At 58.6% G+C, this 13112-nt stretch overlaps 2 protein-coding genes across 7 annotated transcripts in view; one reads left to right on the top strand and one right to left on the bottom strand.

Moving 5' to 3' along the window:
* Nucleotides 1-1433: 1433 nt before the first annotated feature.
* On the bottom strand, nucleotides 1434-7670 carry LOC141726127 (uncharacterized). The gene is made up of 3 exons (XM_074530498.1): nucleotides 6571-7670; nucleotides 4768-4801; nucleotides 1434-3194 (listed from the first exon to the last, which is right to left on the bottom strand). The coding sequence occupies exons 1-3, from the start codon at nucleotides 7531-7533 to the stop codon at nucleotides 2743-2745; spliced, it is 1449 nt and encodes a 482-aa protein (XP_074386599.1). The 5' UTR covers nucleotides 7534-7670; the 3' UTR covers nucleotides 1434-2742.
* A 1193-nt stretch (nucleotides 7671-8863) lies between these two features.
* Nucleotides 8864-13112, top strand: part of HACL2 (2-hydroxyacyl-CoA lyase 2) — a 54742-nt gene continuing 50493 nt past the window's right edge. For 4 of the 6 annotated variants that reach the window (XM_074530480.1, XM_074530483.1, XM_074530485.1 and 1 more), the window contains exon 1: nucleotides 10053-10179. In XM_074530480.1, the coding sequence (XP_074386581.1) occupies nucleotides 10053-10179 (127 nt within the window). Of the gene's footprint in view, nucleotides 8960-10052; nucleotides 10180-13112 lie in introns of those variants that run through there. The other 2 variants (XM_074530488.1, XM_074530487.1) reach the window with 2 other exon arrangements.

The raw sequence follows: 13112 nt of genomic DNA, 5'->3' as shown, positions 1-13112 counted from the left end.
GGGACATCAGAGAGGGCATGGGGACTTCAGAGAGGGCATGGGGACACCATAACGGACATGGGGACATCATCCAGGTCGTGGGGACACGACAAGGGACATGGAGACATCAAATGGGACATGAGGACATCATAACAGACATGGGGGCACCAGAGGGGACATGGGGACATCAGAGGGACCATGGGGACTTCAGAGAGGGCATGGGGACACCATAACGGACATGGGGACATCATAGGGGATGTGGGGACATCATCCAGGTCATGGGGACACCACAAGGGACATGGGGACATCAGATGGGACATGAGGACATCATAACAGACATGGGGACACCAAAGGGGACATGGGGAGATCAGAAGGGGCGTGGGGACATGAGAGGGGACATGGGGACACCATGAGGGACAGGGGGACACCATAACAGTCAAGGACCCCAAACCCTGCACCCCGAATTTCCCAACCCAAACCCCACAACCAAATTCTGCACCCCGAATTTCCCACCCCCAAAATCTGCCCCAGATCCCCCCCCAAATTTGCCCGTGAGCCCTAAAATTTGCCCCCAAAATCACCCCCAAAATCTGCCCCAGAGTCCCCAAAATTTAACCCCATGATCCCCAAAATCTACCCCAGGTCCCCCCAAAAATTGCCCCAGGTGCAGAGCATGGGGTGGGAAGTGCAGGGTGCAAAATTTGGGGTGCAGAATTTTGGGGTGCAGGATTTTGGGTGCAGAATTTGGGGTTCAGGGTTTGGAGTGAAGAATTTGGGGTCCCCACACCCTGGGGCAAATTTTAGGGGTTCTGGTGTTAAATTTGGGGGATTCCAGGACAAATTTTGGGGGTACCTGTGGCAAAATTTGGGGGGTTCTGGGGCAAATTTGGGGGTTCTGGGTTTACATTTGGGGGTTCTGGGGTAAAGTTGGAACACCTGGGGCAAATTTTGGGGGATTTTCAGCAAATTTTGGACTGTCTGGGGCAAATTTGGGGGGTTCTGGGGTAAATTTGGGGGTTTGGGGCAAATTTGGGGGGATTTTTAGCAAATTTATGATTTTCTGAGCAAAATTTGGGGAATTCTGGGGTAAATTTGGGAGTTTGGGGCAAATTTTGGGGGATTTTTGGCAAATTTATGATTTCCTGGGGCAAATTTTGGGGGATTTTGGGGCAAAATTTGGGGGATTCCAGGACAAATTTTCGGGGATTTTCAGCAAATGTTGGGGAGTTCTGGGGTAAATTTGGGAAGTTTGGGGCAAATGTTGGGGGATTTTTGGCAAATTTTGGCACTCTGGGGTAAATTTGGGGGAATTTTGGGGGATTTTTGGGGTAAATTTGGGGGGGATTTGCATTGGGGAGCCCCCGATGTCCCCTCAGTGCCACCCCAGGGTTGTCACCCCCGTTATTTTGGGGACAATCCAGGCAGTAAAAAGAATCCATAAATAAATTTATTCATGAATTAATAAATAATTAATTAATGAGAGTCAGTAATAAATAATTCATTAAGAACAATAATTAATTAAGGACAATAATTAATTAAGGACAGCAGGGACCTCCCCCCCAAAGTGTCCCCAGTGTCCCCAAGGAGGTCCCAAGTGTCCAGCACTGGGTCCCCAAATGTCCCCAAGTGTCCCCAAATGTCCCCAAGTGTCCAGCACTGGGTCCCCAAATGTCCCCAGGTGTCCCCAAATGTCCCCAAGTGTCCAGCACCGGGTCCACGAGGTCCCCAAATGTCCCCAAGCACCAAATTTGGGGGCTCAGTGATGTCTCTTGATGTCCCCAAATCTTCAAGTGTGAAGGTCACCAATGTCACCTGATGTCCCCAATCTCTGGGCACAAGGTTTTGCCACCCAAATCTTCGGCCATGAGTGTCACGGGTGTCACCTGATGTCTCCAAATCTCTGGGTTTGGACGTCACCGATGTCCCTCGATGTCCCCAAATCTCCAGCCTTGGATATCACTGATGTCACCGGATGTCCCCAAATCTCAGGACACGGGGATCTTGTCACTCAAATCTCCAGCCTTGGAGGTCACCGATGTCCCTTGATGTCACCAAACCTTCAGGTCTGGAGGTCACCAATGTCCAGTGTCCCCAGATCTCCGGGCATTGTCCCCGAATCTCCAACCATGGATGCCACCGATGTCCCTTGATGTCCCCAAAACTCCGGGTTTGGATGTCACCAATGTCCCTTGTCCCCAAATTTCTGAGCATGGCGGTTTTGTCCCAAAACCTTTGGGTCTGAATGTCACCGATGTCCCTTGATGTCCCCAAACCTCCAATCATGGACGTCACCAATGTCCCTTGTCCCCAAACCTTTGAGTTTGGAGGTCACCAATGTTCCTTGATGTCCCCAAATCTCTGGGTCTGGATGTCACCGATGTCCCTCGATGTCCCTCGATGTCCCCAAACCTCCACACTCGGGACTCCCAGATGTCCCCAAGCCCCATCCTGGCAGGTGACCAGCAGGACATGAGGACGGCCACCCCCTCATCAGCCCGGTGTCACCACCCAGTGCCACCACTTGGTACCACCACCAGGTGCCACCAGCCGCTGTCGTCACCCAGTGCCACCACCAGGTGCCACCACCCCGTGCCGCCACCCAGTGCCACCACCAGGTGCCACCAGCCGCTGTCGTCACCCTGGTGCCACCACCCAGTGCCACCACCAGGTGCCACCACCCCGTGCTGCCACCTAGTGCCACCACCAGGTGCCACCCGCTGCTGTCGTCACCCTGGTGCCACCACCCGGTGCCACCAGGCGCTGTCACCCCCCCGCGATCCTCAGCAGCCCCACGAAGTTCCCCTCGCGCTCCTCCTGCTCCAGCTGCCACCCGCCCATGTCCCCAACGCTGTCCCCAACGCTGTCCCCAACGCTGTCCCCGACCATCTCGAGGCTCAGGGTGTCCCCGGGCCACAGCTGTGCCACCGCCTGTGCCAGCGCTGACCGCTGGCGGTGGCCGCCGGCCGCGGGGGACAGGGACAGGGACACGGCCAGCAGCGGCCGCGGGGACGCCGCGCGGCGCAGCCGCAGGGTGACAGAGCCTTGGGGACAGCTGGCGGCGGCGCAGGTGACACCCAGCTGGCCGTAGAGCAGGTACAGCCCCCCCGATGTCACCCGCAGCGATGTCCCCGAGGGGTCCGGCCCGATGTCACCGCTCTGGAAAACGCCCTGGACGCCGTCGCGGTAATGCCAGCGCGGGGACGGGGACAGCGAGCCTGGGGACAGAGGGGACACAGGTCAGGGGGACATTGGGGACATTGGGGACAGCAGGGGACAGAGGGGACAGCGAGCCTGGGGACAGAGGGGACACAGGTCAGGGGGACATTGGGGACATTGGGGACAGCAGGGGACAGAGGGGACAGCGAGCCTGGGGACAGAGGGACAGCGGTCAGGGGGACATGGGGACACTGGGGACATTGGGGACATCAGGGGACAGAGAGCCTGGGGACAGAGGGACAGCGGTCAGGGGGACATTGGGGACATCAGGGACAATGGGGACATCAGGGGACAGAGAAGCTGGGGACAGAGGGACAGCGGTCAGGGGGGCATTGGGGACAGTGGGGACAGTGGGGACAGTGGGGACAGTGTCAGGGGGACAGAGGGGACACGGGGTCAGGGGGACACTGGGGACATTGGGGACAGAGGGGACAGAGGGGACAGTGGGGACATTGGAGACAGCGAGCCTGGGGACAGCGGGGTCAGGGGGACATTGGGGACATTGGGGACATCAGGGGGACACTGGGGACATTGGGGACAGGGGGACATGGGGACAGCAGTCAGGGGGGACACTGGGGACACTGGGGACACTGGGGACATTGGGACAGAGGGGACAGGGACAGCAAGCCTGGGGACAGGGGGACAGCGGTCAGGGGGACATCAGGGGACACTGGGGACAGGGGGACAGCGGTGACATTGGGGACAGTGGTCAGAGGGGTCAGTGGGGACACAGGGGTCAGTGGTCGGGGGGACATGGGGACAGGAGGACAGGAGGACAAGGGGACACAGGGGACACTGGGTGGGGTTGGGGACAGAGGGGACAAGGGGTGGGGTGGGGGACATTCTGTGACACCCTGGGGACACTCTGGGACACCCTGGGGACATTCCATGACACCTTGGGCACAATGACACCCCGGAGACACTCTGTGACACTCTGGGGACAATGACACCGTGGGGACAATGACACTGTGGGGACACTCCATGACACCTTGGGGACAATGACATCCTGGGGACAATGACATCCTGGGGACAGCAGCTCCGTGACGCCGGCTGTGCCACCCCCGGATGTGGCGGGAGAGGTGACACTGAGGAGGTGACACGGGGGAGGTGACACGGGGGAGGTGACATCGGGAGGTGACACTTCCTCTGTGAGGAGCCCGGGTGACAATTTCGATATGACTGTGGTGGGGGGAGGGGAGGTGACATCAGGGACAGGAGGGGACACTGAGGACATTGGGGACGTTGGGGACATGAGGGGACATTGGGGACATTGAGGGACATCAGGGGACAGCAGAGACATCAGGGGACAGGAGCAGATAGGAAGGGACAGGAGGGGACATCAAGGGACATTGGGGACCGGAGGGGACATTGGGGACATCGGGGACAAGAGGGGACAGTAAAGGTCAGTAGGGGACTGAGGAGGACATGAGGCAACAGCAGGGGACAGGAGGTGGCACAGGTGACATCAAGGGACATCAGGGGACAGTAAGGGACATTGGGGACAGGAGGGGACAGGAGGTGGCACAGGTGACACAGGTGACACAGGTGACACAGGTGACATTCAGGACTTACCGGGGCTGAGCAGGATGTGGGCAGCGGTGGCAGCCTGAGGGGACAGGAGGGGACAACGTCAGCACCAGGGTCCCCAATGTCCCCAAGGTGTCCCCAATGTCCCCAAGGTGTCCCCAATGTCTCCAATGTCCCCTCAATGTCCCCTCAATATCCCCAAGGTGTCCCCAAGGTGTTCCTAATGTCCCCAGTGTCTCCAATGTCACCAATGTCCCCTCAATGTCCCCTCAATATCCCCAAGGTGTCCCCAAGGTGTTCCTAATGTCCCCAATGTCTCCAATGTCACCAATGTCCCCAAGGTGTCCTCAGTGTCCCCAATGTCCCCAAGAAGAGAAGGTGGGAAACACAGATGGACTCCTGGGTGGACAGATGGACATCCTGGACAGACGGACACCTGGACAGACGGACAAAGCCCTGGGCAAGGAGGACAGACAGACGCCTGGACGGGCAGCTGGACGCACAGCCAGATGGACGGACAGACGGGCAGCTGGACAGACGGACAGCCAGGCTGGTCACTGGACACACGGACGGACGGATGCCTGGATGGACGGACAAACGGACCCCTGGGCAGACACCTGGACGGACAGACAAGCAGACGCTTGGACAGACGGACACCTGGGCAGGTTGACCCACCCCCCCCCCAGAGGGACGGACAGACGGACAGAGAGCAGGCAGACAAATGGATGGACAGAGGGATGGACACCGGGACACACGGACACATGGGCAACCGGACAGCCGGACACCCGGGCAAGCAAACAGCGGGACAGACGGACACCTGGACAAATGGACACTGGGACAAACGGACACCTGGACAATCAAACAGCAGGACAGACGGACACCCGGACAAAGAGGTACCAGGACAAACGGACACCAGGACAAATGGTCATCTGGGACAAATGGACACCAAGACAAACGGACATCAGGACAAACAGACACTGGGACAAACGGACACCGGGACAGACAGACACCTGGACTAGCAGACACCAGGAAAAACACCCAGACAACCGCAAAACCGGACACCTGGACAAACGGACACCTGGACAAACGGACACCGGGACAAATGGACACTGGGACAAACAGGTACCAGGACAAATGGACACCAGGACTAGCAGACACCTGGACAAACGGACACTGGGACAAACGGACACCAGGATGAACACCCAGACAACTGGACACCAGGGTACCGGGACAAATGGACACTGGGACAAACGGACACCTGGACAAATGGACAGTGGGAGAAAAGGACACTGAGACAAATGGACACCTGGACTAGCAGACACCAGGACTGGCACGTGGACAAACGGACACGGGGACACCACTGGGACAAACGGACATGGGGACAAATGGACCCCAGGAGACCTGGACAAACAGACACCTGGATCAACAGGTACCAGGACAAATGGACACCTGGACAAATGGACACCTGGGCAAACAGTTACCAGGATCAACACCTAAACAACAGGAAAACCAGACACCTGGACAAATGGACACCAGGACCAACGGACACTGGGACAAATGGACACTAGTACAAACAGACAGTGGGACACCAGGACCAGGAAAAACACCAGGACAGCTGGAAAACCGGACACCTGGACACCAGGACAAACGGACACCTGGAGACCTGGACAGATGGACACCTGGACAAACGGACACCGGTACTCCTGGCCCCCAGGACACCCCGACCCCGGGACAAGCGGCCACCCCGCCCTCAGGATGGGCAGACGGACAGACCGACCGCCGGACGGACAGAAGGAAGGACGGACGGACAGAAGGACGGACAGACGGACCCCTCCCCCCCGTGCCCACCTTCGCCGGGGGCGGCCCCCGGAGCGCGGCCAGGGCGGCGGCGGCGGCGGCTCCGAGCGCGGCCAGGGCGGCGATGGCGGCGAGCGCCGGGAGCAGGAACCGGCACCGGCACCGGGGATGGGAGCGGGGATCCCGGGGCTGCTCCGGGTCACGGGCCCGGGCCCGGTTCTGCTCCACGACCCGGTTCTGCTCCAAATCCCGGTCCCGGTTCTTTTCCCGGTTCTGGTCCCAGTTTTGGTGCCGGTTCATGTCCCAGTTCTGCTCTAGGTCCCGGTTCATGTCCCGGTCTCTGTTCATGTCCCGGTTCTGGTCCCGGTCCCAGTTCTGGCTCTGGTGCGGGTTCTGGTCCCAGTTCCGGTCCCGATTCTGGTCCCAGTTCTGGTGCCCGTTCATGTCCCGGTTCGTGTCCCACATCCGGTCCCGGTTCCGGTCCCAGTTGTGATGCCCGTTCTGGTCCCAGTTCTGGCTCTGGTGCGGGTTCTGGCTCCAGTTCTGGTGCCCGTTCTGGTCCCGGTTCATGTCCCGGTCCTGGTGCCGGTCCTGGTGCCCGTTCTGGTCCCGGTTCATGTTCCGGTCCTGGTGCCGGTTCTGGTGCCCGTTCTGGTCCTGGTTCATGTCCCGGTTCTGGTGCCCGTTCTGGTCCCGGTTCATGTCCCGGTCCTGGTGCCGGTTCTGGTGCCCGTTCTGGTCCCGGTTCATGTCCCGGTCCTGGTGCCGGTTCTGATGTCCGTTCTGGTCCCGGTTCACCTCCCCGTTCTGGTTCCATTCCCGGTTCTTGTCCCGCTCCTGGTGCCATTCCCGGTCCCGATCCCGGTCCCAGTCCCGGTTCCTGTCCCGCTCCTGGTGCCCGTCCTGGTGCCAGCACCGGTTCTGGCCCCGGTCCCGGTTCTGGTCCCGCTCCGGGTCCGGGCAGAGGCACCGGCAGGGCCGCGCGGGATTCTCGGGCTCGGCGAGCGGCGACATCGCGGCGACATCGGCGACAGAGCGGAGCGGGGCCGCCTTTAACGGGACAGGAACGGGGAGGGGACACGGGGACAGCGGGGAGGGGACAGCGGTGACATCAGGGAATGCACCGGGGACAGCGGGGAGGGGACACGGGGACAGCGATGACATCAGGGAATGCACCGGGGACAGCGGGGAGGGGACACGGGGACAGCGGTGACATCAGGGAATGCACCGGGGATGTCGGGGAGGGGGCGGCAACAGCGGGGAGGGGACATCGGGGAGGGGACGGGGGCAACAACGGGGAGGGGACATGGCGACAGTGGGAAGGGACAGCGGAGAGGGGACAGCGGTGACATCAGGGAAGGGAACTGGAACATCGGGGAGGGGACCGGGGAGGGGACCAGGGATGGGACACGGGGACAGTGGGAGGTGACAGCGGAGAGGGGACGCGGTGACATCAGGGAATGCCCCGGGGATGTCGGGGAGGGAACTGGAACAGCGGGGAGGGGACACGGCGACATCAGGGAGGGGGCTGGAACTTCGGGGAGGGGACAGCGGAGAGAGGGCGGTGACATCGGGGAAGGGACAGCGGTGACATCAGGGAATGCACCGGGGGTGTCGGAGAGGGAACTGGAACAGAGGGGAGGGGACAGTGACATCGGGGAGGGGACAGCGGGGACATCGGGGAGCCGGACACGGGGAGGGGGCGGTGACAGGGGAGAAGGGACCGGGGACATCAGGGAGGGGACGGAGACATTGGGGAGGGGGCTGGAACATCAGGGAGGGGACAGCGGGGACATCGGGGAGCCGGACACGGGGAGGGGGCGGTGACAGCGGAGAAGGGACCGGGGACATCAGGGAGGGGACAGCGACATCAGGGAGGGGGCTGGAACACCAGGGAGGGGACAGCGGGGACATCGGGGAGGGGGCGGCGACAGCGGGGAAGGGACAGCGGTGACATCAGGGAATGCCCCGGGGATGTCGGGGAGGGGACAACGGGGAAGGGACGGTGACATCAGGGAGCGGGACACGGGGAGGGGGCGGTGACATCGGAGAGGGGTTGGTGACATGGGGAGGGACCGGGGACATAGGGAAGGGACAACGGGGAGGGGACAGAGGTGACATCAGGGAATGCACCAGGGATGTCGGGGAGGAGATTGGAACATCGGGGAGGGGACAGCGGGGACATCAGGGAAGGGACAGGGACAGCATGGAGGGGGACATGAGGAGTGGACACGGTGACATCGGGGAATGCACCGGGGAGGGGACTGGAACATCGGGGAGGGGACAGCGGGGAAGGGACAGTGGGGAGGGGACAGAGGTGACATCGGGGAGGGGACACGGTGACATCAGGGAATGCACCGGGGACATCGGGGAGGGGACTGGAACAACGGGGAAGGCACATCGGGGAGGGGACAGAGGTGACATCGGGGAGGGGACAGAGGTGACATCGGGGAGCGGGACACGGGAGGGGGCGGTGACAGCGGAGAAGGGACGGTGACATGAAGGAAAGGGACAGCGGGGAGGCGACATCGGAGAAAGGACTGGGGACATCGGGGAGGGGACACGGTGACATCAGGGAATGCACCGGGGACGTCGGGGAGGGGACTGGAACAACGGGGAGGGGACAGCCGAGAGAGGGCGGTGACATCAGGGAGCGGGACACGGGGAGGGGACCGGGAAGGTGACATCAGGGAATGTCCCGGCGACAGCGGGGAGGGCACCAGGCAAGGGACGGTGACATCAGGGAAGGGACCAGGGACATTGGGGAGGGGACTGGAGCATCGGGGAGGGGACACGGCGACATCGGGGAGCGGGACACGGGGAGGGTCCGTGGTGCCACCGGTGCCACCTGTCCCCATTGTCCTCCATCCTCCCTGTCCCACCTGTGGCCACCACGGGGCCAGCGGTGTCACACAGGGGCGACCCTGGTGACACCCAATGTCCCCCTCGTTCCTCCTGTCCCACCAGTGCCACCGGCGTCACCTGTCACCGGCGGAGGTGACATCGGGGGATGCACCGGGGACACCGGGGAGGGGTTGGGGACACCACGGAGGGCACAATGACACCGAGGGGGGGACACTGAGAAGGGGTTGGGGACACTGGAGAGGGGACAATGACACCGGGGAGGGGACAGGGAAGGGGTTGGGGACACCAGGGAGGCATTGGGGACACCGGGTGGGGGACAATGACACAGAGAGGACACCGAGACGGGGTTGGGGACACTGGAGAGGGGACAATGACACCGGGGAGGGGACCGGGAAGGGGTTGGGGACACCGAGACGGGGCTGGGGACACCAGGAAGGGGTTGGGGACACTGGAGAGGGGACAATGACACCGGGGAGGGGACAACGACTCTGGGGAGGGGACTGGGAAAGGGGTTGGGGACACCGAGACGGGGTTGGGGACACCAGGAAGGGGTTGGGGACACTGGAGAGGGGACAATGACACCGGGGAGGGGACAACGACTCTGGGGAGGGGACTGGGAAGGGGTTGGGGACACCGAGACGGGGTTGGGGGACACCGGGGAGGGGACAATGACATCGAGGGGACACCGGGAAGGGATTGGGGACACCAGGGAGAGGTTGGGGACACTTTGGGGTGACCCCTCGGGGACAACGGCGACACCAGCGAGGGACAAAGCCAACCCAGCGGGTGGCACCGGTGACAAAAAGCGACACCGGGGGCGGGGACAGAGGAAGCGGCGACACCGTGGGTGGATGGGGGGGGGAGGGGAGGTTTTGGGGACCCTCCCGGCCGTGACGTCACGGATGGGAATTGTCCCCCAGTGTCCCCAAATGTCCCCAAGTGTCGCCCGCGGGGGTTTCCTGTGGGGATGGAAATTTGGGACCTCTCGGGGTTTTTTTGGGGAGGGAAAAGGAGATTTGGGAGCGGAGGGGAGAGATGGGGGTACCCTTGGAGGGGGAGGGAGAGACACCCCAAAAAAATGGAATCCCCAAAAAAATACCAAATCCCCCACAAAAAAACCCTAAAATGGGACCCCAAAAACCCCAAATCATCCCCCAAAAACCAAAACTCCCAAAAAACCACAAACTCCATAAAATGGGAATCCCAAAACCCCCCAAACTCCTCCCAAAAAACCGCAAATCACCCCAAAAATGAGATTCCAAAAAACCCCCAAATCCCCCAAAATGGGACCCCAACAAAACACCAAAAACCCCCGAAAACCCCAAAATCCCCCAAATATGGGACTCCAAAAAACCCCAAAAACCCCAAAGCCCCCCCAAATAACCCCAAACGCCCCCCCAAACCCCAAATCACCCCAAAATGGGACCCCCAAAACCCCCAAACTCCCCCAAAATGGGTCCCCCAATAAAACCTCAAAGCCCCCAAAAATGGGACCCCCCCAAAAAATACAAAATTCCCGCCAAAACCCCCTAAACTCCCCCCAAGAATGGGACACCCAAAAAATCCAACGCCCCCAAAATGGAACCTCAAAAAACCCCAAACACTCCCCCCAAAAATGAAATCTCTAAAAAAACCCAAAATCCCCCAAAAAACCCTAAAATGGGATCCCAAAACCACCAAATTCCCCCCAAAAAATGGGACCTCAAAAAAAAAAAAAAATCCCAACCCCTCCAAGAAAATCCCAAATCATCCCAAAATGGGGCCTACAGAAAAACCCAAAATGGAACCCCAAAACCCCCCCAAATTCCTTAAAATGAGACCCCAAAAAACCCCAAATCCCCCCAAAATGGGACCCCAAAAAACCCCAAACTCTTCCCAAAAAAACCCAAATTCATAAAATGAGACCCCCCCGCAAAAAAAACCCAAATCAGCCCAAAAATTGGACCCCCCCCAAAACCCAACCCCCCCAAAAATCCCCCAAATGCCCCAAAATAGGACCCTCAAAAAAACCCCAAACCCTCAAAATGGGACTCCCAAAAACCCCAAAAATGGGACCCCAAAAACCCCAAATGCTCCCCGAAAAAATCTCAAATCCCCCCAAAATGGAACCACAAAAAAACCCCCACAAATCCCCCAAAAAAGGAACACCCAAAAAAACCCCAAACGCCCCCAAAATGGGACCCCCCAAAATCCCAAACCCTCCCCCAAACCCCAAATTCCCCACAAAATGGGACCCCCACAAAAAACTGCAAACTCCCCCAAAATGGGACCTCAAAATAAAAACCCCAAATCCCCCAAAATAGGATCCCCAAAAAACCCCAAACCCCCAAAAAATCCAAAATTCCGTCAAAATGGGATCCCCCAAAAACCCAAATGCCCCCTAAAAAAACCCGAAATTCCCTCAAAATGGGATACCCCCAAAACCCCAAACGGCCCCAAATAGAACCCCCAAAAATCCCCAAACTCCTCCCAAAAAACCCCAAATCACCTCAAAAAATGGGACCCCAAAAAAACACCAAATCCCCCCAAAACCCCCCAAACTTCCCCAAAATTAGAACCTCAAAAAACCCCAAAGTCCCCCTAAAATGGGACCCCCCAAAAATCCCCAAATCACCCCTAAAATGGGACCCCAAAAACCCCAAACAACCCCAAAAAACCCCAAATTCCCCCCCAAAATGGGACCCCACAAAACCCCAAAAAACCCCAAAAAACCCCAAATTGCCCCCCAAACCCACAAACCCCATAAAATGGGACTTGCAAAAAACCCCAAATCCCCCGAAAATGGGATCCCCAACAAACCTCAAAGCTCCCAAAAATGGGATCCCCCAAAAAACCCCAAATTCCCCCCCAAACCCCTGAAATTTCCCCAAAAAATAGGATGCCCCAAAAACCCCAACTCTCCCCAAAAAACCCTCAAATCTCCTCAAAATGAGACCCCAAAAAAACCCCAAACTCCCACAAAAACCCAAAAAAACCCTAAAATAGGACCCCCTAAAAAAATCTAGAAAGTGACCCCAAAAAAAACCCAAATGGGATCCCCAAAAAAACTCAAACCCCCACAAAAAAACCCAAAAAAACTCAAACGGGACCACAAAATAAAAACCAAACATCCCAAAAAAACCCAAATTCCCCCCGAAAACCCACAAATGCCATAAAATGGGACTCCCAAAAACCCCAAACCCCGCCAAAAAACCCCAAAATTGGACAACCCCCAAAAAACCCAACAGGTCCCCAAAATGGGGCTCCCAAAAATCTCCAAATCCTCCCCAAAATGGGACCCCAAAATCCACAAACCCCTCAAAATGGGATCCCCAAAAAACCCCAAAATGGGATCCCAAAAAGAACCCAAAATGGGATCCCCAAAAAACCCCAAATTCCCCCCAAAAAACACCAAATTCCCCCCAAAACTGGGCCCCCAAAATCCCCAACCCTCCCCCCCAAAAAAAACTCAAATCCCCCTAAAAAGGGACCCCCAAAAACCCCAAACTCCTCCCAAAACGGAACCCCAAAAAACCCAAAATGGGACCCAAAAAACCCCAAAATGGGACCCAAAAAAAACCCCAAAAAACCCCAAAATAGGACCCAAAAAACCCCAAAAAACCCCAAAATGGGACCTACAAAAAGCCCCCAAAATGAATCCCCCCAAAAACCCCAAAATTCCTTTAAATGGGACCCCCAACCCCCCCAAAACAGGACCCCCCAAAAACCCCAAACTCCTCCCAAAAAAC

The sequence above is a fragment of the Zonotrichia albicollis genome, chromosome 32 (genome assembly GCF_047830755.1).
Source record: "Zonotrichia albicollis isolate bZonAlb1 chromosome 32, bZonAlb1.hap1, whole genome shotgun sequence".
NCBI classification, from domain to species: Eukaryota; Metazoa; Chordata; class Aves; order Passeriformes; family Passerellidae; genus Zonotrichia; species Zonotrichia albicollis.
Note: the sequence above shows the minus strand (reverse complement) of the source record. Positions and strands in the feature narration are given on the sequence as shown.